Below are 27,126 nucleotides of genomic sequence, written 5' to 3' on the forward strand. Positions count from 1 at the left end.
GCAGACGCTACGTGCTGCTGGGAAAACATATATGATATTTTTTGTGCTGGTCATTTTCTTGGGCTCATTCTACCTTATAAATTTAATCCTGGCTGTGGTGGCTATGGCCTACGAGGAACAGAATCAGGCAACTCTTGAGGAAGCTGAACAGAAAGAAGCTGAATTTCAGCAGATGCTCGAACAACTAAAAAAACAACAAGAAGAAGCTCAGGTATAGTTAGCAAACATAGAACTCTTTTGTGTTTGTTGATTTCAATCCCGTGACCACACTGATGAGGTCAGTAGCATTTACTACACAAAATCAGCAATGGATAAAAGTAGCATTTGAAACATGTCATATGTGTTTGTTTGGTTTTAGAAACCTGTTTGATTTTTAGGAGATTATTATTTTATGTTGATTACTGTCAGTGCTGATGGCATCAAAACATCAAGAACTATAATTGCTTTAATGACACTTTTTTCTCCCTTGTGACTCCTCATTTACTCAGACTCACAAAATATTTAGGCCTACATGCCCTCAATCGAAGTATTTTCTTGATTTCCTGGGGAAGATGAATTTGTTATAGTTGCTTCTTTGTTAGTGTCAGTAGAGAGGGGAAAGGTCAGAAAACAGAGTCAAACCGAGATTATTTCCTAGAATCTGGAAAAACAAAGACATATATAATATTTATTTTTTTATTTGAAGGGTGTTTATTTATTTATTTTTGAAAAAATGAACAAATTCTCTTTATTTACTTACTTTACCCAGAAAAACTTATTAATCTATTTTGTTATTTTGGCATTTTTTAAATAAATTTATTTTTTATTGGTGTTCAATTTGCCAACATATATAATAACACACAGTGCTCATCCCATCAAGTGCCCCTGAAGGGTGTTTAAACGCAAGTTTATGGATTGCATAAGAAAAAAGCCCTGGTATGTAAATATAGTAAATGACTACATTCTTTGCCTCCTATTCGGTTAAAATAATTTAATTTGGGCTTGATAAGACTTCGAAATGAGGCAAAGATTGCTCTAATTGTATTTCTTTGACTTAATGGCATTAACTATTCCAATGCCTATTTTTGGCTTCCCTTGGATCTTGACTACAGTTCTCCTTTAATACTAAGTATCCTAAATATTTAATAAAGGTCAGGTAGATAAAATATACTGAGGTAACAGCAACAACCTAGAATACTATGTCTTTCCCAAAGCTGTACTATTATAATTTAGAAATTCAGTCAGAAGCCATTGATCTGAGATTCATATATATATATATATATATATGTATATATATATATATTCTGTAATATGTTTTTCTTGTACATTTCTTTTTCTTTTTTTAAAGATTTTATTTATTTATTCATGAGAGACACAGACAGAGACAGTCAGAGACACAGGCAGAGGGAGAAGTAGGCTCCATGCAGGGAGCCCGATGTGGGACTCGATCCCAGGACCCCAAGATCACGCCCTGGGCCAAAGGCAGGCACTAGCTAAACTGCTGGGCCACCCAGGGATCCCTTTCTTGTACATTTCTTAGTGAAATGCTCCACTTATGTGAAAGACAGACAAAACATTTATTAAAATAGTTGGCTGAATTAAGTTCAATGATTTAGACTGGTGCTAAAAGTTATTGTCAAGTGGAAGTGTGATAAATCAGGTTAAAACAGGAAATCGTTCTTAAATTGTTTCCTTCTTAATAGAGTGGTTAAGTCATAAAAAATTGTTATGATATTTGAATGTCTTACTAATATTATTGAATAATTAGAGAGCATAGTAAGAGGCCAGATCTTTAAAGTTTCCATCAAAGTCACACGTATCATCTTCCATGTGTCTTTAAAGTTTAATTCTTTAATTGGTCTAATGACAATGCATGGTTTTCCAAAATATGGACCATAATGGAGAATTGTCTTTCAAGATTGTATTCATGATATTGAAGACAGATTAAGCAGTAAATGGGGATAAAGTTTTTAAGGTTTGTATGCAACTACCATTTCACATATGTGCTTCCAGGCAGCAGCTGCAGCCGCATCTGCAGAATCAAGAGAGTTCAGTGGTGCTGGTGGGATAGGAGTTTTCTCAGAGAGTTCTTCAGTAGCATCAAAGTTGAGCTCCAAGAGTGAAAAAGAGCTGAAAAACAGAAGGAAGAAAAAGAAGCAGAAAGAGCAGTCTGGAGAAGAAGAGAAGGAAGATGGGGTTCGCAAATCCGAATCCGAAGACAGTATAAGAAGAAAAGGTTTCCGTTTTTCCTTAGAAGGAAGCAGGCTGACATATGAAAAAAGGTTCTCTTCTCCACATCAGGTAAATATATCATTAGCCAATGATATATTAGCAGAAATTGTGTTTTCGTAACAGACCATTTTTTTTAAGATATGCCAGAGTTTGGTAGAAATAAAACCACCTTCTCCTTGGATGGTGCGGTACTTTCAGAATTGTAATGATCAAGTGTTGTGTTTGTCACCTCCGAGACTTTGTGAGTTTTACAACTTTCTAAAATCCCAAGAAAGCATTTTTAGAGTGTATATCCCACTGAGCTTGGGAAATTTATGGTTTTGAGGTTTTGCTGAAGACTCAAACATCTTGGGACAATTTTCTACAGGAGAAATTATCAGCAGATGGTCCCCATCCCTTCTTAGCTACACTACTGTGCCTGGACCCAGTGACTATGGGTCTTCTGAGTGGCAGGTTCCTAGAAATGAACCATGTGTTCTTTCAGACCATCTGTGTAGTTGTTCCCATTCACATACAAAACTTCATCGGAAGAATCATTCTTCAAACTCTTGTTTCAAGGAGAACTGAAGCAAAATTTTTCTAGAAGTGTAGCCAAAATTCTTAGGTGGGTTGCTGAGGAATATTTATGACACTAAATAAACAGTGGTGTTCAATTGCACTTGATTATCTCTCTCATGTTTAATGTAAGATTTGCACTAAAAACCCTGATTATATATTGCAGTAAATGTTCACTGGGTGCCTGTGGCTTTTGTACCAACACGAGCTGTTGAAACTTTGAAATTTAGGATCCTTAATTTTTGAAATCACCAAGAGAATTACCAGAAATACAGAGTTTCTCAAAAAGACAATTTCACCAGTAGTGAAACCTTAGTATTATTTAGTAACCATAACAATTAGAACAACATTGATAGCAGTGATAATAGCTAACACTTACCTAATACATTGCAGCTTTCAATCTAAACTCAATTTAAGCCCCTCACTACAGCCCTGAGTAGGTACTATAATTGTTGTCCCCAGTCTACAGATGTGAAGAGAAGGGGAGGGCTGTATTCTTTATCAAGTGCTTGTTTTATCCTTGGTATTCTTTTTTACACTGTCATAATTAATGCTAACATTAGTATTATTTTCACTATTTATTAGGTCCAGTGAGGTTGAATAATTACCTAATTGCCCAATGGCATGTAGATTTTTTAAGATTTTTATTTATTTATTCATGAGAGACACAGAGACAGAGAGAGAGAGACAGAGAGAGAGAGAGAGAGAGAGAGAGAGAGAAGCAGGCTCCATGCAGGGAGCCTGACGTGGGACTCGATCCCAGGTCTCCAGGATCAGGCCCTGGGCTGAAGGTGGCACTAACCCACTAAGCCACCCGGGCTGCCCTATTGTCATATAGTTATTAAGGGCTGAAGCGGTATTCAAAATTGATAATGACACTGAAGCTCCTCTTTATCAGCCTAACTAGAAAGAATATTTTTAAAAACTGATAAAGCAACTTACAATTTAATTTCACTAAAAAGATACATATATTTAGGATTGTACTTGCTCTTCATACATTTTGTAGTATATACCATCTCACAAAATCTTATATTTAATATGTGTCAAATTTTTATAGGTAAATTCGATTCATTCAAAGTCCAAATAACATTATGAGATACAATACATTAAAGGATTAGTGGGGTTGATTTTATATTTAAAATAGAATTTTGTTTTTAATTCCACATTTTATACTTATTCACGTTTTTGTCACAATCATTATGATTTAATTAGTGGAGACATTAATCTTAATAAACGTGAATTCCTTAAAAATCAAATCCCCTTTTTACAGCATTGGTCATGTTGAAAAGGAAGGAAAGGAAGAAGGGAGGAGGGGTGGAAGGGGGGGGGGAGAAGGAAGGTAGGTTACTAAAGGTAAAATGGCCTAAATTTGAAACTGCAGATCACCAGGTGCCACAAAGAGTCTCTTCAATTTGCTTCAGTTCAAATCCAATAGAACTAATTCCAGAGGAAATAGTGAAGCCTGAAAAGGTTAAGTTCTGACCTACTTCTTTCTGCAAATTTTCTCACAGATATAACATTTCCCCAGTACTGTCATCTTTGCAACTTTATTTGCTGGCTACTGGGGCTTGATAAGTGATTACTGACTTATACAGCATGCAACATCTGGCTCAGATTGATATTAGTTTCTTAAGTGGTATCTGTATTTTAAAGAAGCGAAAAACTCTCCTTTTGTCTGGTAAATAGATAAATTGCTAAGAAGATGGAGAAGGAGAGAGAAAGAGGAAGAGGGAGAGAAAGAGAAAGGCAGGGAGAGGGGAGGGAGAGAACCCTAAGTTTATACTAATTCCACTTTCCAAGTCCCTGGAAGTTATAGGGAAAATATCAAGGAAGGTAGAGGTTTTTAAGGTATAGCGATGAAAGGGTTCATTGTTAGGTTTTTTTAAAGTCCAAGACCACAAAGTATTAAAAACTATTGTTTTGTGGAGACATGATGGAAAGGCAATTAATTGTGTTGGTAACCATTTCTATTTAAAAAAAAATATATATATATATAATGGAAGTTTTATTGCAAAATTATAATTTTCTCAGTAGAGTAGGTAGATTGTATGAAATATTTCTTAGACTTCAATTTGACTTCTTAGTGTGGGAGATGGGAGAGAAGGAAGTCAAGAGCACAGTCTAATCAAGTCTCAAGAAAATCTGGATATTTTATTTTTAAGAAGATTTTTTAAATTTACTTTAGATAGAGAGAAAGAGCACATGCAAGCAGGGGGAGGGGTCGGGGAGGGGTAGAGGGAGAGGGAGAGAGAATCTCAAGCAGACTCCATGCTGAGTGCAGAGCCTGATGCAGGGCTCAATCCCATGACCCTGAGATCATGACTTGAGCCAAAACCAAGGATGGACACTCAACTAACTGAGTCATCTAGGTGTCCCTGGATATTTTATTTTGAAACTTTTATAAGTCAAGCTCCTTAAGTTATTAGTTCACTCCCTATTTATAATAAAGCAGGAGTTTTGCTTTTTAGAGATTCATTTGTTGTGGCAGATTTTTCTTATTGACCATCTTTTATATATGGTGCAGGATTTCATTGTTATGGATTTATATAATTAATGTAAGCAATAGAAGTTGATGTTAACAGATGGGGCACAATCATTTTTCATTCAGTTGTCTCATGTAAACTGTGCTCTTGTATGGCATAATTCACCTTTGAACTAGAGAAACCTTGTGTGCAGTTTTATAATTTATTTCCCTCCAAGCCTTCTACTGGCTCTAATTAAGTGGAGTACTTGTAGTTAACTATATGTATCCACTATATGTAGTGCATACATATAGTTTCTTACCTTATTTCTTATTACCAAGCATTTATTGCCTGCCTTTTTGAGCTAATGATAGCCAGTAAGTCACAAATCTTGTAACTCTTATGTTTTATAGCTTATTCAAAGTCCCATGTGAAGAACAATGAGATGAAAGAAATTGGGTAGTCTAAGAGAGACATAAAAATAATTACTTATATGGAAAACAATAAAAGAAAAAAAGGAATCTTACTAGTGAAGTTGGTAATAAGATAAAAAAAAAATGGGAACAGGAAAAGAAGGAACTTCTCTTAGGAGAGTAGATCAGTCTCTTTAAATGTCCCTCTTTCTTTAAATAATGAATAAGATCCCATAACATAAGATAGTGTTTAAAGCTTACAAATGTTTTATAGATGTTTATATGAATTATTGAGGAAAAATATTCTTTAGCCAAAAAGAAAATTGAAAGCATACTTGTTGTTCAGTAAATATAAAACATATGTAGGTACAAAATAATTTTAGTTAGCTTTAAATCTTTTGGCAAGAAAAAGATCAAACTAATAACATTTAAGTGATAAAATTACTGTTCTTTCTATTAATAATCATAGAAATCCAACTCCAGCCAACTTATGTAAAAAAAAAAAAAGAGAGAGAGAGAACTGATTAGGTCAGATAAATAACCTCTGTGAGTAGCTTTAGGTATGGTTGGATTTAAAGGCTCAAAACATGTTATTATGGCCAAGTGTTTCTCCATATTTCAAGCCCAGGTTCCTCCAAAGGAGTGGCAAGGTGCCACTGCAACTTCAAAGTTATATTCAATATTCTCAGCAACGCCAATTAAAAATGCACCTCTTTCTCAACGATTGTAAAAGACAACGGTGGCTGCCAATGGACCAAGCAGGGTCCCCTGCCCATCTTTAAATGATTCTCTACGGCCTAGGGTATGGAATGCACTTGCTGGCTAGGCCTGGGTCATAGTCTTGACTGAGGATCATTTGTAAAGGATAGTCAGGTTACTGTTGAAAGATGAAAGAGAAATGGGTATCAGACAAGCAAGAAAGTGTTTACTACAGTGAAGATAGAAAAGTAAATCAGTATAAACAGGAAGTGATTCACTGTGTTCAATGCTGCTGTGCTTAAGAATCAAGGAAAACTACATGGTGGCAGTGACAATGTGGCCATTTAGAAATCTGTGTCATGATTGTGACCAAATACTTAGTGAAAACCAGACTTTTGTGAATATGGTGCTTTTCAGATTTCTTGAAAGAAATCTGAAAAAGTGAAAATCAGGGAATGAATCATACAGTTCTCTCAGCTTGATTTATTTAATTTATTCATGAAGACATTATAAAATATGCAAAGGGAAGGGGGAGAAGCTGCTCCTTGTACTATAATTAAACAGGCCTACTAGCAAGATTGATTTTATTGTCCTCTGTGTTAAGATTTGCATTAGGGTGTGGTCACCAGTGAGCTCTTACTGGGTATATTTTTGGCTTCAAAGGATCTAAATGTAGGTGTGTGTTTAGATGCTTTCCATTGGCACTTTAAATGAGATTAGCTTCTAGAATAGTGTCTAGCAAAAAATTCTGTTCTAGGTGCCAACATTGGGACAAAATAATGTTGAAGGGTGCTTGTGACTATCTAGCATGTGTAAAATGTAAGAAAAGGACAGAAAATTACAAAAAAAAAAAATGAAGGAAGGGAGAAAAAGGGAAAGCAGAACAGAAAAGGGGAAGCTGGTAGAGAGTGCCTGAATACCGCCAGCAGTTGCCCCAAGTTCCAACTTGTCCCATGACTTATCTTTAGGTAAGTCAACAAATCTGAAACAATGAGTCAAGTCTCATATTTTTGAAGATAACTGCTCTTAATTCTGTTCATCTGTGTTTTGTTTGCTTTCTTATTATTCAGTCTTTATTGAGCATCCGTGGCTCCCTTTTCTCTCCAAGACGCAACAGTAGGGCGAGCCTTTTCAGTTTCAGAGGCCGAACAAAGGATATTGGCTCTGAGAACGACTTTGCTGATGATGAGCACAGCACCTTTGAAGACAATGACAGCCGGAGAGACTCTCTGTTTGTGCCACACAGACATGGAGAGCGGCGTCATAGCAATGTCAGCCAGGCCAGCCGGGCCTCCAGGGTGATCCCCATCCTGCCGGTGAATGGAAAGATGCACAGTGCAGTGGATTGCAACGGGGTCGTCTCGCTGGTTGGGGGCCCTTCTGCCCTCACGTCTCCAGCTGGACAGCTCCTTCCGGAGGTGAGGCCATTGAAAACTGTCACTGTTGGGAAGGGACCTGTGGCTGGCACAGGAGGTGGTGTTTTTTGATTTCCATATCCAGGAATTAAATCTTTTGCTGGGGTTAAATCTTTTGCTGGGGTTGGCTCAGTCCAGGAGCTTACGTTGGCTAAATCTTTTGCTGGGGTTGGCTCAGTCCAGGAGCTTACGTTGTCAAATTGTTCTATTTAGATGCTTCTACAAATTATTTAAAAATTTAGATTGGCTCTCATAGAATCTAATTAGAATCATTATACAGGAAGAAGAAAAAAATATCCTTAAAGGCCTCAGGGTATGAAACTTGTCCAAAAGCACAGCAACAATTTATCAAACATAATGTTTAATTAAGATAACCAAATGAAATGCAAGAAATTTAAATACACAAGTTAAGGATCTTATCACCACTGTTTCTTTGAAAGGAGGATTTGATACTTCCTCTTGAAGTTACATACTATTACTAAAGACATCTAAATCCTTCGATGCCACATTCTTTTTCTTTGTCGGTCAGAGTGTTGTGACATGTTTAGCACCCACTCAAACGACCCCATCCATCATATGTTTGTGTGGTAAAGAAGTCACTCAAAGTGCCTGGTAGGGTCATGTATTGCAATTTTTAGAGCAGATTTCAGTTTTCATATTACAGTCATGATTTCTTTTTGTAAACAGGCTCTAAATCAAGCATATAAGAAAGAGTTTCAACTAAATAGCAGATACTTACAGGGGTATATATTTTGACATTTTCCTTTGTAAAACATAAAGTTCTTTTAAACTTTGGTATTAAATAAGATTTTATTGGCTAACATAAAAACATTCTAGCAGTGCCATTTGGTTGTATTTTATAGTCTGCCGAATCATATTGAAATCTTCTTTGTATGATTTTTTAAATACAATCCCATTTATTATAGTTGGATAAGCTCTTTCAGCCACATTAAAATCATACAGAGTCAGCTTTCTCTCACCTAATAGAGGAGCTTCTTACCTCTTTCCTAGGTTACAAAAATAACCATTAATCACTTTTTTCCCATGGCCTCTCTTCACTACTTTCCCAAAGTCCAAGTACCTGGAGTCAGATAAAATAGTGAAAAAAAGTATAATTTTGTAGTGAGGGGATGTCAACTTCTCTGTTATAATAACCATAGCTAACTATGTACCAGACCCTGCCCAGAACACTTTACATGTGTTAGTTCAGTAAGTCTTCACTACAACCCTTTATCATAGTTACTGATATTATCCTTATTTTACAGAGGAAGAAACTGAGGCCCATGCATGGTGGAACTAAGATTTGACCACAAGTATGCTGGGTATTAAACCTACATTCTATGCATACTGCAATATTGCCTTCCATTGAATTTTTTTTTAACTTTCTTAAATGGAGAGTAAGAAATGGATAAGGAAGCAAACATTTTCATTTTAACCCAGTGTTTCTCAAAGTATACTTCACCCTCAGACTACTTACATCAGAATTCCCTGAGATGCTTCTTAAAAAATTTTCCCTCTCCCCAACCCTTAGTGACCACCATTCTGCTCTCTGCTTCTGTGAGTTTGATGGCCAAAGAGTACAAAGTTTCTGTTAAGCAAGATAAATAGGTTCTGGAGATTTGCATAGCATAGTGCCTATAGTTGACAATACTGCATTATATACTTAAAATTTGCTAAGATGGTAGATTTTATGTTAAATGTTCTCATCACAAATCATAACAGCAACAAAAATAAAGGGGATGGGAGGAAACTTTGGAAGGTGATAGAGATATTTGTGGCCTTAATTAGTGTACTTAATGTACACTAATTTTGTACATTAAGTATACACAGCTTTTTACATGTCAGTCATTCTTCAATAAAATGGTTAAAAAAAAAAGAGATTTCTAGTACAAGCAAGACTTACTTAGACCAAAAGACTGAAGAGAACAAAGTCAGGGAAATTCCTCCCGTGATGAAACTTACACGTGATGAAATATGAGCATCGCTGATCTTGATGAGTGTTAGTTGAACAAACAAAAACAAATCCACAACTTCTTTGCATACATATAAGGAGTATCTCAGAAAATAGCATTTATATGGATGTTTATCACCATTAATGGCAATCATATCAACTGAGTGGAAACTTTGCTTTTGAATATGTCTGCATTAGAAGTATGCAGGTTGATAAAATAATGTCAATTACACATTCCACAATAAAGTCAGTGTAGATGAACAGGACTCATTGCTTTTTAGAAATAGGGAGAATCCTCATAGAACTAAAAATGATTTCTTTTTTGTTATTAGCACTCAGATCTGCATTTGAAATGCTTGAGTTTTGCCCTTTCTTCCTGTGATAATTAATTTCTTTGTTTGATCTCCTAAAGTAGGAGTAAATTTCTGCCCATGTTGAAATCTTGGTGAGTTTATTTTGGAATAGAAAACTATCAAATCACTTTATCATGGTTAAAAATCAAAGTTCCCCAAATCGGTGTTATTGCCTTAAATTAGAGTTTCAGCACCAAGGATGTTTTGTTTTGTCGATGTTTTGTGGAGTCAGTTTGTAAATGTAAGACAGTTTAAATTAGTACTAATATTTGCTTTTATTATTAAGGATTTTAGGAAATGTGACCTATATGTAATGAACAAAAGCGTTTTACAAGTTGAATTCACATTTTAGGAGAACTGTTAACTAATGCATATTAGGGAAGCCTTAAAAATTCTTTCCATACATGAAACCATGAATAAGTGTCTATAACAATCTAATAACTCAACCTGAGAGAAAATCAAGGAATGATGGGTTTCAGTCTGAGGTCCTAGGTAGGATTGGTTGAAATGCTAAAAGAGTATCCATGCAATGGTAGACATGATCCCTCCAGCCAAAAGCTCCACCATGGAGGAATTGAAGTCCATCCTAACTGCAAACCCAGGCATCAGTGAAGGCTGAGAATCTGATGGGCTTTCAAACACTTCCATGCTGATTCCAGCAATACCTTAATGAGCTATTCTCATCTGGTGGACATTTAGTTAAGTAATACCTGTTATAGGAACACTTTGGGGTTGGCTACCCTTAAGAATGATAGTTATTTTATCTGAAATTTTATTTTCAGGGCACAACTACTGAAACAGAACTAAGAAAGAGACGGTCCAGTTCTTACCATGTTTCCATGGATTTGCTGGAAGATCCTACCACAAGGCAAAGAGCAATGAGTCTAGCCAGTATTTTGACCAACACCATGGAAGGTACGTCAAAAGTCTTACAGCAGAGCTACTTGGTGGTGCTTTGGTAATGATGAAAAAAATACTTTCATAAATTCCAAAAAACTTCTTCCTGACTTTATATCACATCAGCACTATGTCTTTTACCAGATAAAGGTAAAGTCCACGTACAAAACATAGATTCTACTGTCTCATTCAGATTTTTATATAGGCTCCAGGAAGCTACTGCAAATTCAAGATATACTTGGAATACTGCTTTTACAGATTAAATTCTAAACTATTGAAGCTTGTTGTGTGCATGACAGTGAAAGGAGTGTAATGGTAAATGTTTATTTTCATGATGATGCTAACCCATTTGAATTGTATTAACTACCTGAGACATAAGTTATAAAGTCCTTTGATTTAACCAGAAATATAAATGGAAATGTGGATTAGGGTTTGATATTAACCTCTTTGAAGCAAATTTTTCAAAATTTTGTCGAACTATTCTTGCCTCTCTTTGACCAGAGTTTTACAATATATCAGCCTTTTCTTTAGTTGCAGATTGTATTATCTGAGTAGTTAACATATTGGTTAGCAGTCTGGATCTTATAATGCCAAAATAAAGACTTTGGAGACAGCTTGATCTGTGATTAATTCTTGGTTCTGCTACATGTTAAATGTGTTAGTTTATGACTCTAAACTTCAGGTTTTTTCATGCTAATGAGGTCTAGGCATCAGGTTGTTGTAAGAATTGAGACATCATATATAAAACATCTTATGAATCTGGAACATAGAAGGCAGTTAGTAAATATTATCATTATTATCATTTTACTTTGTTTTTGTTAATTCACATTTGTGTCTTTCCACACTGTAAGTGAATATAAATGTAAACTATCAACTTCAACTACTTGGAAAATACTTTCATATAAAATATATTCTATCCTCCCCCCCTTGCCCTCCTTCTTCCTTCTCTCCTTTTCTCTTTTATAACCCCCCTCTTTCTGCCCCCTCCCAGATTGTGTGTGTGTGTATGTTGTGTGTGTGTGTGTGTAGATGTGTCAAAGGAAAAAGAAAGATGGCAAATGAAAGAGAAGGCATTGGGCACATGCCTTTCTTATTGTTATAGTTTCTCTTAGCATTGGATGGATTCTTGGAACAATTCTTTTCCTGTCTGAATGCAAAGATTCTTTGATACTAATACTAGTACCAAAAGCCTAAAAGTCACATCCAGAAAAAACCCACAGTGGAGATGGCTGAATATTTATTGCAGCCATGTCAATATTATAAGACCCAATTTTCATAATATCCTAATGCAGTATCAGAAATCTTTTCCCTGATTTCTATGGAATATTAAACTCAGTACGTTCTTCCCCAACCTCGCCTGCGTTAGCTTGCACTCCCTCTTCTCCCCCAGCTGCCAGTAGCTTGCTCCTCCCTGTCCCTCCAGGTAAATCTTTTGAAGATTCTCTGGTCTTCTGCTCCTTGCCATAGCAAAACCACTGAGAGGAAGCTGCCAGTGGTTCTGCTACCGATGTCAGCAGCATGTCTGCTCCCTAAAGCAAGAAGTAGAGAAGGAGACAGGGTAAGTCTAAATCAACAGTCCTACTTTGCACTTATGATACCATTAAGTTTGAGCTAACATGAGAAATTACTTGTAAAACATCAATCCACCACAAGATTGGACTTGTCCACTAATTAAGATATGGAGTTCAGAATGAGTGTACCCACCTGGCTCTCCATTGAAATGTGTCTCAAGGGAGTTGCCTAGGATGTCCTAGAAATATGTATGACTTAGGAAGCAGGAGGCTGAGTGTTTGTTTTAATACCTGAAGAGCTTTTTGACTTTATACTTTTGTGAGAGACAATGGCAACATTTTCATCCTGTTTTTTATTGGTTGTATGAAATGCAAACCTTACTTTTCTTTGTTCAATTATATATAAAAATTTTGAACGTGGCATCTGGGTTGGTTGTTAGCAATATTTCATTCACATGCACTTGCATATTAGAGCTGTCTTTAATATAATCCTTCCCTTTTTTGTTCCTGCTAACAGTGGAAAGATTTTAGGTTGACATAATTTGTTTATTTGAGGATCCTTTCTTCTAAGTCTAATCATGGTTTAGTTTACCTTCCCTTTTTCTTTTTGAACCAGGCTTGTTGATCCAGCTGGCTGGCATCTTTTGTTTTCCTTCTTTTGAACTACAGTCAAGTCTCCATTGTCCAGGATAATGAATAACCTCCTACTTAATGAAACTATAGGAGATGAGCAAAAATGAATTGTTTGCTTTTCCAGTTTAAATGCAAAACCATATAGAAATGTTTCCTGGTCACATCCTTGGGAAGGATAGTGGGAGGGTAAGTTACAAACACCTGAGGAATTGAGGAGACCCAGCAAAATGTCTAAACTACGATGTAAGTGAATCTCAGTGCAGATAATCCACACAGGAATAATGGAGAGATGGCTGTCGTTCTTTCCTGAGTGCTTTGTTTTGTTTTAAAAATGTAAGACTCTTTTTCCTTTCTCTCTGGCATGAATAATTTAATGATTTTATTTTAGAACTAAAACAACTTTGCTCCACTTTTTCCTGGTGTCAAGATGAGCAACACTGGCTGAATTTTCCCTTTTGAACTTTTGTTTGTTTTTTCTTTCTTTTTTTTTCTATTAAATTCCTGTTTGCTTCTCTTTATCTGCTGAATGACAGGTCACATTTTAAAAATACTCATTCTGACTGTACACAGACCAAGAGTTATTATTTCATTTCTCTTTCATTATTTACTGTAAGTGATATCTTTTTATCTTCAGTATAAACATGACATAATTTAGGAGCTGTAAAACTATTGATTGATATTATATTTTTCATCTGATTTACTCTTCAACTATTCTTTATTATTTACAAAATTACATAATAAGAAAAAGAGATAAAAAAAAGAAAAAAGAAACTGTGCACTGGAAGAATTTTAATATCTAAAGAGACAATTGAAGAATCTATCTCTAATGGATTTCTTTCAGGGAAGTGGTGAACGCACAGCATTAGTTGATAGTGAATGTTTACCAGCAAAACACAAAATCATTAGTTATTCTTGTGCTTATCCATTCCATATGCTGTTTTCTCTCCCACAAAGTTTAGCTTCTAGGGAACTGTACCAGATTTGGAAGGATATTTCAGTTGCTACGTTAGTAATACTAAGGTAACTGACTAGAGTCCAATATACTATGAATAAGAAAAGAATCTTTCTGTTTATTCTAGTGCTAAGAAGTGATGTTCTCATACTTGGCAGGGCAGGTAATCAGGTGTGAAACAATGATATAGGCAGAAAACAATTCTGCATTCTTTTCCCACTCAAGAGTTGATTAAAAGATCATCTTACCAAAGACGATAGTAATTTCCCACTTCCTAATTTTTAAAAAATTTTTGCTAGTATTGCCAAGTTTCAGGATTTTGAGTACCACCTTAAAGAGCTATGCAATTGTCTTCTTTCTCCTATTATTTAGTTAAAATGCTTCTTGAAATCATTGTATTTATTTCTTAAATAAATGTATTATGATATGAAATTTTATATCAAAGTTTCAGTATTATAGATGTACATTTTAATGCATTAAAATAAATTCTTACCATGAAAATTTATGAATTCTACATATGCTCCACCTAAAATCCTCTTATATTTTACCAGTAGTACATAAGTCTCAATTGAAACATAGATTTATGCTAACAGTGAGTATCCTGGTTTCTTAAGGTGCATATTTTCTCTTCTTTTTTGCCCTCTAGCTAAATAAAGAAATTTAGAGGAAAGGAATCTTGTTGAGTTTAATATACAAGCCTATATTTAAAAAACCTTAATTGGAAACTTTTTGACTAAAACTGGTGACACTGACCAGCTATCTTGTTAAAAGACTCAAAGCACATATCTAATCAAAGAACAGATTTAGCATGACTGATAAAAGTTTAAGGACATCTCCTGGGAAGGGGTTCTTTGATGATTTATTTGCATCTGGTCTATCTGGAACACGGATGAGCTTAACCCAAGTTCTACCCATTAGCTTCAGATATTCTTGAAGATAATTTTCAGACAGTTTAATATTGCAGATAGAATCTTGGAAACTATATTTAGCCAAAATAGGTTTGGGAAATTTACTAGCCTTTCTGTGTCCATGTTTCCCATGAAAGCTAACCCATAATAGGTGTTTTCCTGTTCTACCATCAGATTAACCCAATAATGCCTTTTGACAACTTTAGATTTCTAAAAAAAAAATATCACTTTCAATTTAAACCAAATGCTACTTAATAGAAAGTAAGCAGTTTTCATGAATATTCTAACCTTTTTCTTCCAGAACTTGAAGAATCCAGACAGAAATGCCCACCCTGTTGGTATAAATTTGCTAACATGTGTTTGATTTGGGACTGCTGTAAACCATGGTTAAAGGTGAAACATCTCGTCAACCTGGTTGTAATGGACCCGTTTGTTGACCTGGCCATCACCATCTGCATTGTCCTAAATACACTGTTTATGGCCATGGAGCACTATCCTATGACAGAGCAGTTCAGCAGTGTGCTGTCAGTTGGGAACCTGGTAAGACACACTGAGGATTCCTCTTCCCCCTTGATAGAGTTCCTCATTGCCTTAATGAATTTTATATCACCTTCAAGTTAAATATGAGTTAATTGGTCATGTGTACCTGGACAGCAAAAGTTTAGCATCCCTTTTTTTTAATAACAAAAATATATCGCTGCAGTTAAGCAGTGCAAAAGAGTGAAAGATTTTATGTATAATTTAATTTAGAATTAAATTTGATTAGAAAGATTATTATGAGTTATAGAGGACATTAGTCTAAGGTACCAAGACTCTGATGTATTTCTCAGGTGTTTAGAATAGATTATTAATGACATGACCACATTTGTCAAATTATAAAATATGCCAATTTTATCAAAATATGCCAGTTTTGATCATTTTGAAATATCATTTATAAACATTGAAGATGGATTCTTTGGGGGAGGAAACATCACATAGAGATTATCATTTCTGTTTCATTTTCTCCTGTAAATTTAGTAATTTATAATGAATTTTTGCATACATTTTCACTTAAAAATTTGTATTGACATTCACTGGTTATATGATAGAGTGATAGAAAGGAAAGTGATCTTATACAGAGAAACAAAATGAATAAATTCAGGCAACAAAAATATATTGGTACCAATGTAAGAGGCTTAAGTTCTCATGTACCTCCCAACTTGAGAAATGGAATTTATGTGAGTTCCCTCTCTCTAGGTTGCCATAAATTGAGTCCTAAAGTAGATACTATGATTGTATTTTACAACTGGGGAAACTGCCCATAAGAAATTGACAGAGGAATGGAAAGTCTGAACACTATATTAGAGACTCTTGCAGAGACTATTATAAACTATGATCAGAAATCATAGAACTGTAGGGTAGCAAAGAATAATATTACCTATTCCAAATTTTCACCTATATAGGAACCTCTTCATCATTATCTCTAAAAAAGTTAATAAGGGGCGAAAGAGAACTTTATGGAGGCTGGTATTAAGAAGCAACTCAAATGGCCTAAGCAAAAGTAAAGAGAATTCATTACCTCAAGTAGTTAACATCCATTTGGACATAGCTCCAGGTTTTAACCTGTCTAGATTCTGGTTCTCAAGGACTGTCACTGGGAGTCATTTTCTGACCCTACTTCTTCCCAATATTTTTCCTTTGTCTCTTGCTGGGTATTCTATTGATGGCAACATTCCACCAACTTTTATCTTACCAACGTAAGTTCCCTGAGCCAAAGGATTATGCTTCCTAACTAGTTACTTTAACAAAGTTCTAAGAATTGAAGATTATTGGCCTGGTCGGAGTTATAGGACCATTTCTAAGGCAGTCAGTTACTCTGGTTCTAAAGTTAGAATGCCCTATTTGGCTAAACCAGAACCATTTCTTATCACTGGAGACAGAGTAAATAAATGGAATTATAAAGAAAAAAATCAGGTCTGTCATTTCTAGAAGAGAGAATAGATGCTGGAAATAAAAAAACAACAAATAGGTAATTGAAAGTGAGACCTGTCTAATGTGTTAAGGAAGAGAAGATTTGCATTTGAAGTGAATCATGGAATAGTAGAAAATATACAGACAGGATGCACATTCTTCTCAAGTGCATATGAAATATTCCAAGGATAAGCTATATGTCAGGTTATTAAAACAAGCCTCAATAAACTTAAAAAGATTGAAATCATACAAAGTGCTTTATGGACAGAAATGAAATGAAATTAGAAATCAATAACAAATAAACTTGGAAAGCTTACAAATATGTGAAAATTTAAAAACTCCTAAATAACAATGGATCAAAGAAAAAATTACAAGAAAGATTAGAAAATACTTTGAAATAAATGAAAATGAAAACTCACTAAATTGACACTTATGAAGTGCAGCAGCTACAAAGTGCTTAGAGCTAAATTTATGTTGTAAATGCCTTAGTTTCAAAAAAACTCAAGTACCTTCTCCCTTAAGAAACTAGCAAAAGAAGGGGAAGCTAAACACCTAGCTAGCAGAAGAAAGGACATAACAAAACATTGTGTGGAAATAAATGAAATAGAGAACAGGAAAACGTTAGAGAAATCAACCCAAAAGATGATTCTTTAAAAAGATCAACAGAAATGACAAATCTTTAGCTAGACTTACCATTAAAAAAAATAGAGACAACTCAAATTATGAAAATGAAAAATGGACATCACTATAGATCATACATAAATAGAAGAGTATAAGTAATGCTATCAATAATTGTACACCAACAAATTAGATAAGCTAGATGAAATGGAAAAATTCCTAGAAGTAACAAACTACTGAAATACACTGAGTCAAGAACTAATAGAAAATCTGAAAAAAAAATAGTAAAAATTGGATTGGTAATCAAAAAATATTCTCACAAAGGAGAGCCTAGCCCATATAGTTTCACTGGTGAACTTTATCAAATAGTTAAAGAATTAACACCAATCCTTTACAAAAAGTTCCAAAATATAGGTTAGAAAGGGATACTTCCCAACAGGGTTAAAAATTCGAAGCCAACCAAGATAGAAAAATTGGACCAACACCTTGAGCATTTCTTTAAAACTGCAAATGGGCTACAATTTGGGAGTAAAGAGTATGTCAAAGAACCAGAATTCAACCAAAACAAAGAACAAACCAAAATAGCTCTATCCTAATTAAGTGTAAAACATAGCCACCATAAGTTCCAGGTGGCCAAACTATAACCTAATTGCCTGCTAGAACAAAAATTAGTGTTCTTCAGAAGAAAATAACTGAATCAAAATTCTCTACAACACATCACATCACATAAAAAATTGCATGATATGTGAAGCTGGGAATGACTGACAGTCATTCAAAATTAATAAATGTGGGTAAATAGAAAAGACTGTCTTTTTCCTTATCTTAATTTCTTTAAAAGACAACTTATTGTTTAAAACAAGAGTTTATAGCATATGTAAGCATAAAATATATTAAAAGATCAGCACATGTGATTCGAGTGGCAAAGATTTGTTGGAAAGAAAATAAACAGTGTTATATAATATCTAAATATCTGTATAATACTCAAACAATGGATTTCTACTCAACAATAAAGGGAGATTAAACTAGTAATACCTAGTGAATTTTAACCTAGAGTATTCGAGAGGTATTTGGAAAAGTCAGTAAGAGTCTCAGGTTTCTGAGATGGCCACCATGTTTGAGAATGATTTCATTTACTGAATTAGTGAGTATCAAAAAGAGAAGAAAGGTTGTACAGAGAAAGTGTTTAGGTGAATTTTGGACTTGTTGAATTTGAGATTCCTATGAGATAGCCATCCAATGGAAGTGTTGAATAGGCAGGTAGGTGTGTAGTTCTGGAGCTCAAGAGATGTGCTTGAATGGAAAAATAAATCTCAAAGTGTAAACTTATTGTAAAAGGAAAATTAGAGTAAGAAGTTCCAGGACAGAGAGACCTCTGAAGAAATCCAATACCGAATAATTTGTTAGAGGAAGGAAAGCAACTGAGAAGTATCCAGGGAGGTGTGGATCACTGAAGCCAGAAACAAAATATTTTCAGGAACAAGGAAGAAAAAACAATGTGAAAAAACTCCCAAAGAGGTAAGCAAGATAACTACAAAAATTTCAATTGAGTTTAGCAATGGTGATATTGGCTATGTTGATGAAATTGATTAAAGCAGTTTGTGTTGACTGATAGGTTGCAAAGTGAGTTGAAGTAAAGGAACTAGTGAGTAGAGACAAATACCCAATCTCTTAAAGAAGTTGGGCTGTGAAGAGACAATAGATGGGGGTAGCTAACATGGGAAGTGGAATGTAAGGAGAGTTTCTTTGATGATGCTGGTGGTTTCAAGGTGGTTTTAAGGTAGAGGAGGACTGAATGTCCCTTGCTCCCTATAAAATTGGAAGCAGTCAGTAGCAGGTAGAGGTTGAAACTACAGGTTAATTGAGAAAGTGAATTCTTTGAGAAGGCCAAAGGACACGTGACACAGGTAGAGAAATGAGAGCAAAGCAGGGACACTTTTTTTTTCATTTTTAACAAGAAGGAAAAAAAAGCAAAGTGTGGGTTTGGATGGAAGTAGTTAGGTTGGTAGAACACTGAGAAAGTTGAGGTTGACTGACTTCTTTTCCCTCTGAGACACAGAAGTACTGAGAGTGAAAGATAAGGAAAAGTGGTTAGATATATGAAGGAGAGAAAAAGTTTGAAATAGTTGCAGAGTAACAAAATGGAGAATGGAGAATACTGCTTCTTTTTGGCCAGGAAAATGATTTTTATTTTTAGCATTCTTACCATCTGTAGGGCTGGTGGTGACTATGTTTATTACAGCTAATATAAAGTGTTCTTAGCACCAACCTTGCCTGTAGGGCCATGGGAGGGGACCAACTATTATGTAATCATTTGGTCAATTTTGGAGGTCTAGAGAGATTAGAGACTGCCAAGCAGTAGACCACAAAGATCTAACTGAACCTTTAATATAAGAAAATAAAAATTACAATATTAATTTTATGATCTTAATTCACAAATTCCTTATCACTTAATAAACCTTAAATATAGTAAACAATTAAATATTGGTTTGAGTACAAACCATTTGAGATTACTGATTTTCTGGACCTAAACCAATTCTTAAAATTTGAAATTTAATTGTGATTTGTTGGGAGTAAATTAAATTGTTCAATAATCATTATGTTTTCAAGAGTATTCACTTATGTAATAACGTTTCTCATTTAGGTCTTCACTGGGATCTTCACAGCAGAAATGTTCCTCAAGATAATAGCCATGGATCCATATTATTACTTTCAAGAGGGCTGGAATATTTTTGATGGTTTAATCGTAAGCCTTAGTTTAATGGAACTTGGTTTGGCAAACGTTGAAGGATTGTCAGTTCTCCGATCATTTCGACTGGTAAATTAACTGAGAGTACCCATAATGTTGTTTTTTTGTTTGTTTGTTTAAGATTTTATTTATTCATGAGAGACACAGAGAGAGAGAGAGAGAGGCAGAGACACAGGCAGAGGGAGAAGCAGGCTCCATGCAGGGAGCCTGACATGGGACTCGATCTCAGGACTGCAGGATCACCCCTGGGCGGAAGGTGATGCTAAACCACTGAGTCACCCTGGCTGCCCCTCTACATAATTTATGATTTATAATTTATAATTAACTCTTACCTAGGAAGAATTATAAGGTTTCCTATAGTTACAATATTTTTTGAGTACATTTAAAAACAAATCAGATTCCTCTACAACCAAATGGTAATTTATTCTTCATTATAATTTTAAAAGATAGATGAGGTTTATTCAGATGAACAACCAATAGTTCTGTCTATAGTAAGTGAATGGCAGGGCTAATAGGGAGGGAGAAAAAAGGATTCATATATAAATCCAAATCACAATTGACACAATATTCATCTTTCAGTTACATGAAGTTTGTTTAACTGTGCATGAGGCTTGGTTGAGACTTAGGATGCGCTCGACTTTCTCTCAGAGGCTCAGGAATTATGGAGTTGCCCACTTTGCTCCCATAGAAGTCAAGACTTGAGACTGTGTAGAGTATACAAGGGGAAAAGATGGAGCTCCCCACACATTTGCCCCTTTAGCCAGCCAGGAGGTCACCAGACCCAAATTCTGAGAAGAGTTGTCTAAATTACGTTTTGTCAATTTTAAAGTCTTTTATTTGATTTTAATATTCATCAGCTCATGCATCTTTTAAAATTAAGAAACAGAATATCACCTGAAACATTTTCATCTAAAGTGTGATATATTTTATCATGCTGTTACTTTGAGTTTGCTCTTTTTGTGAATTATTTTCAAAAACAGAGGTTGCATATAGTTACTAAAGACAGTTTCTTATCAGGAACATATTAATGGTGATTAGATTCAATACTTTGCTATGAAGTTTATTTAGAATTTTCCTTACCACCACCAAAGATGAAAGAGGTGAGATCCTTGGAGCTGTGGTTTCCTTCCCTAGTTGTCATGGATGGCTATGGATCTAATTTGAAGGTAGGAAGATGCAAAAAAAAAAAAAAAATAGAGAAAAATTAGAAATGATTATATAACAAATAATATGGACAACTACTTAAAAAAAAGTGTTCAGTAGGGGTGCCTGGGTGACTCAGTCGGTTAAGCATCTGCCTTCAGCTCAGGTCATGATTCCCAAGTCCTGGGATTTATCCCCACATTAGGCTCCCTGCTCAGTGGGGAGCCTACTTCTTTCTCTCCCCTTTGCTCCTACTCTCTCTCACACACAAATAAATAAATAAAATCTGTAAAAAAAATGTTTAGTAAATCTTTGTGATGATATGATGCAACTTGGGGAAATAGGAAACAAATTATCATTAGTGTTTTGCTTAGTGTGTGGGCTCCTTTGCATTAATTATTCTCTGGGAAGAAATTAAACATTTTGGTGCTTATATTCATTCCTTTGGGTCTGTCAGATATCCATTAAATAATGCACTACTGTTGGCCTGACATTTACTGAAGCATCAAATAAAATGCTGCTGTAGTTGAACTGTAAATGGCACCTTAGAGGACTCCATGAGCTAATGCAACCAACATATCAAGTACAGTGATGACAAGCCATTTACACACTATAATGAATTGATTGATTAAGTCACTGAAGACATAAGCATTGACAATATTAAGTCCAAGTATTTCCTATTTGAATACAGTAGTCCTAGTAGTGCCCCCTTATCTGCAGGGATATGTTTCAAGACTCCCGGTGAATGCCTGAAACTAGATAGTACCAAACCCTATATATACTGTTTTTCCATATACATACGCACCTGTGATAAATTTAATTTATAAATTAAGCACAGAAAGAGATTAACAATAACAAGCAATAATAATATAGAACAATTACAACAATATACTCTTAATAGAAGTTATATGAATGTGGTCTCTTTTTCAAAATATGTTATTGTATTGTACTCATCCTTCTGAGATGATAAAATGCCTATGTGATGAGATGAAGTGAGGAAAATGATGTAGGTATTGTGACATAGTATTAGGCCATTATTAAGAAGGAGGATGAAGGATCATCTGCTTTCAGACCACAGTTGACCATGGTTCACAGAAAGTGAAAATGCAAATAAGGCCGGAAGGACAACAGGGTAATAAATCACTTTTAAGATACAGTTTGATATTACAACAAACTACAGATATAGCAAGATAAAGCAATCTAAAGATTTAAAGAAATTAGTTGTTTTTTTTATTGTACCTTCTATAATTTGTGTTAATTTTATCTGTACTTGTGCATCCCAAGTACACTTAAAAATATATTCTCTTTGGGCTTTTAAATAATGAGCCTCTACTTCTGTGAATCAGCCTCTGCTAATTAATCACCATTAATCTTAGATATATCAGTTCCCTATAGAAAAACAAAAACAAAAAATCTTACATATGCTTATGTAAGATTCTGGAAATTTTGATGTATCTAATTAAAATGGCAATAAAAACTGGCACTGTAATTGTTTTATTTATAAAGTAGACTATTTTAGAATGAAAAATAACTCATGGCATTAAATTAACTGGTACATTTGCTAGATAAGAGTTTGACATGCAGATAATCCATCACCCTAAAATTGAGACAATTGTGCTAGAGATTTTTCCCTGTAAATAAATGTACAGATTCTTTAGAAGGCAGGGCAGTAATGACCTTCATACTCTTTTTTCCAGCTCCGAGTTTTCAAATTGGCAAAATCCTGGCCCACCCTGAATATGCTGATAAAGATCATCGGCAACTCAGTGGGGGCTCTGGGCAACCTCACCTTGGTGTTGGCCATCATCGTCTTCATTTTTGCCGTGGTTGGCATGCAGCTCTTTGGTAAGAGCTACAAAGAATGTGTCTGCAAGATCTCCAATGATTGTGAGCTCCCACGGTGGCACATGCATGACTTCTTCCACTCCTTCCTGATTGTATTCCGTGTGCTGTGTGGAGAGTGGATAGAAACCATGTGGGACTGTATGGAGGTCGCTGGCCAAACCATGTGCCTTACTGTCTTCATGATGGTCATGGTGATTGGAAACCTGGTGGTATGTAGTAAAAACATTTTCCTTATTTTCGGTAAAAGAAATGTAACCATAACAAAAGTATGTTCAACTGAGAAATGTTTTATATGTTTTTGGCTTTTTAAAATCAATGCTAAATTATTCATTATTGCAGGAGCCAGGTGTTTAGTCTATTGAGACCTATATCAACTCAATTTTAAATATTTGTTTATTATTTATTGTCATTTTTTCCAGTTTTGCATAATTGACATACAACATATAATGTATAGTGTAGAAAAACTCTTAAGAATGCCTCTGGAACCAAAGTTGTTCTTCATCACTATATTTTTTATACAGAGGGCTATTTCTGGCTTTTATCTTTTACTTTTTGTATTAAAGCATGGATGTGTCACTAAGAATAGTCACTCATTTTATTTTTAAGTATCAACAATAGTATCACTTGAAGATGTTTCAGATTTGGATTTCCTGCAAATTGGAGTTAAAAAAAAATAATGATCATCTCAAACCATTAAAAGCACATGAGTTATTTGGTGCCTAGAAACCACAGTATCAGCAAGTAACATTGACTCAAGAATCACTTATTTTCATGTCATATCATATCATGAACCATTCCCAATACAACATTACTAAGTCCTGGAGGCATAAAAAAGGTGATAAGTATTTATGCTTACATATTTTAAAGTATGTAATTTATAGACTTATTTTCCTTTCACATAGAAGTTACCTCCAATTTCCCAAAGGAAGAGAAAAAAGGCAAAAGGTTATCATTTATTACTGTTAATTTTCAGATTTCGGCCTCCTCAATATTAGCTTAGATAATTCAGACCAATTCTTGTAGTAACGAGAAACATGAGCACTGTGCAATCTAGAAATATGAATGGTGACTTAAAACAATAAATATTTATTATCTCTAGTTTATGTGGCTCATAAATTCAGGAGCAGCTTAACTGGGTAGTTCCGGCTCAGGGTCTATCATAAGGTTGTTGTCAAGATGTTGGCTAGAGCTCCAGTTATCTTGACTGAAGCTGTACGATCAGCTTCCAAGAAGCCAGCCTCTTGTAGCTTTTGACAGGAAGCCCCAGTTACCTGTTGGCTGTTGGCACAAGGCCTCAGTCCTTCTCCACATGGACCTCTCCATAGATAGAATTGTTAACTATCTCTAGGACATGCAGCTGGTTTCTCCAGAGCAAGTGACATGAGAGAGAAGGCAAGGAGAAGGTTTTCTTTGTATTCTGATCTTGAGATCCTATACTGTCCCTTCTGCAATGTTGTATTCATCAGAGCTAGTCACTAAGAAAAACACGCTTAAGAAGGAATTAGGCTTTAACTTTTGAATGGAAGAGTAGCAAATAATTTGTAGATATATTTTATAACCACTGCAATTCCCAATACAATTTGCTCACTTCCAGAGAAGTACAGGATTGCGTAGAACAGGGAGCGATAGTCCTGGGGTTACATAGAACAGAAACAAAAGGTCATAGGCTTGTATCATATCATAGATTTGGTGTGATTTCCTATATATATTTGGCATATATTAAAAGAAAAGAAGAAAAGGCAAAGAACAGAATCCTTTATGGCAACACTGAATGAACAGATCAGACTACAGCAGGGAATCCATAGTAGGAGTGGTAGAAAGTAAGTGTAGAGCTAGACTGTGTAGACTTTTAATTTCTGAAAAGGCCAATTGTGCATAACAAAATTGGACTTTTTTTTTGTAGGCAATTCAGAGCTACAGATGGCTTTTTTATTAGGAAACTAACAATGAGCAAGTGGTATTTTGGTACAATTTATGTAGCAGGAAAATGCAGAGTGGATTTAAAGAGAAAGAAATTCAACGTATCCCATATTATCTACTAATTTACAGAAATAAGACAAATCTAATATGTAATTGTACAGAAGATTCAAATTGAAAATGGAATTTCAGAAGCCTCTATATCTATGGATGACATTTAATATAAATTTGAATTACCATAGGGGCGCCTGGGTGGCTCAGTCAGTTAAGTGTCTGTCTTTGGCTCAGGTCATGATCCGAGGGTCCTGGCTTGAGCCCCACCTCAGGCTCCCTGCTCAGTGGGGAGCCTGCTTCTCCTTCCATTTCCGCCCCTCCCCCTGCTAGTGCTCTCTTTCTTTCCCTCAAATAAATAAATAGAATAAAATCTTTAAAAAATTTTTGGATTACTATATATGAACAAAGAGATATAGTCTGTGGACACCCTGGGTAGCTCAGCTGTTTGGCACTTGCTTTTGCCCCAGGGTGTGATCCTGGAGTCCCGGGATGGTTCCTGCGTCGGGCTCCCTGCATGGAGCCTGCTTCTCCATCTGCCTGTGTCTCTGCCTCTCTTTCTGTGTCTCTCATGAATAAATAAATAAAATCTTAAAAAAAGAGAGAGATATAGTCTGTAAAATAATCATTTCTATATACATGCATACATTTATTTTATTTTTTTAAATGATTTATTTATTCATGAGAGACATAGAGAGGCAGAGACACAGGCAGAGGCAGAAACAGGCTCCTCACAAGGATCCTGATGTGGGACTCGATCCCTAAACTGGGATCACACCCTGAGTGGAAGACAGACGCTCAACCACTGAGCCACCCAGGCGTCCCACATGCATTCTTTTAAATTCCGCACCTTTAAGGAAAAAAAATAAAGGCTCTCCTTTCTTTGTTGACTATCAGGTTGAAAAGTTCCCACTAAGGGGGGCATTTGATGGAATGAGCACTGGCTGTTATACTATATGTTGGCAGATTTAACTTAAATAAAATTAAAAAAAAAAGAAATAAAGAACAGTTCCCCCTTTTGTTATAACCCAGATATATTTCTGGAGTGGCTAAGGTCTCTCACATTTACCACCAGTAAGGAAATGTATTCATATTACATTTGCTTAAACAAGGCAGAATGAACTTGATGCGCTGCCTCCTATAATTCTTCTTTTTCATCCTCACCGAAGAGAGAAAGGTCCTCCAAAGGCAAGCTGGCATAACCTCCTTTGAACTCACATAAACTTCTTATCGTGCTCCACACAAGAAGTGTCAGTAATCACTGCCATGAGCGGTCCACAGGCGGGACAGGTGGGGCCTGCGAACTGCCCCATGCTTAAATCTAACAAGAAAAGGGAGCAAGCCATACAGCTCTAACAGTGTACGACATGCTTGCAAACAGAGTACTTGCCTCAGTGCTTTGAGGAGGAAATGGAAGTTGGCTCTCACTCTGGGAGGGTCGATTGATACATATCAAGGAAAATTTCCTGATAGAAAAAAAGACAGTTCATTAATAAACCTTCAGAAATCAAATCTAGAAAACCATTATGGCACCAAAACTCAGTTGCATTATGGATAAACCTAAAATGTAGCATTTAATTTTTTCTTTCATCTATTTTTTCATCCAAATAATAAATTTAAAGGCAAATCATAATAAAATATGAATTTATTGGTAAAGGAGCAGGCCTTAGTATGAATCCCAGCAGCCATGGTATAGCGGTTGAGAAATGTCAGTATAGACTCACAGATTATGTGAAGTCCTTAATCTTATACATTTTAACATTTCTTATTACGATTGGTTATACTATTTTGTAATTGGTTAAATAAAGGAGCTATAGGCCTTATTAACTTATTGAAAAGATAGGAATGTAGCAAGATTTCAGCATCCTTTTCATTAGAGTTCTACTCTAAGTCTTT

The 27,126-nt window shown here is 35.3% G+C and overlaps 1 protein-coding gene across 1 annotated transcript in view; it reads left to right on the forward strand.

Annotated features, from left to right (window-relative positions):
- The window catches only part of LOC112674652 (sodium channel protein type 2 subunit alpha), a 134,874-nt gene that overhangs the window by 68,780 nt on the left and 38,968 nt on the right, over nt 1-27,126 (forward strand). Inside the window, 7 exon segments of the mRNA XM_049106274.1 lie at nt 5-211; nt 1,993-2,280; nt 7,411-7,758; nt 10,842-10,974; nt 15,262-15,500; nt 20,170-20,343; nt 23,115-23,471. Of these exon segments, the coding sequence (XP_048962231.1) occupies nt 5-211; nt 1,993-2,280; nt 7,411-7,758; nt 10,842-10,974; nt 15,262-15,500; nt 20,170-20,343; nt 23,115-23,471 (1,746 nt within the window).

Source organism: Canis lupus, chromosome 36 (assembly GCF_003254725.2).
Source record: "Canis lupus dingo isolate Sandy chromosome 36, ASM325472v2, whole genome shotgun sequence".
Lineage (NCBI taxonomy): Eukaryota > Metazoa > Chordata > Mammalia > Carnivora > Canidae > Canis > Canis lupus.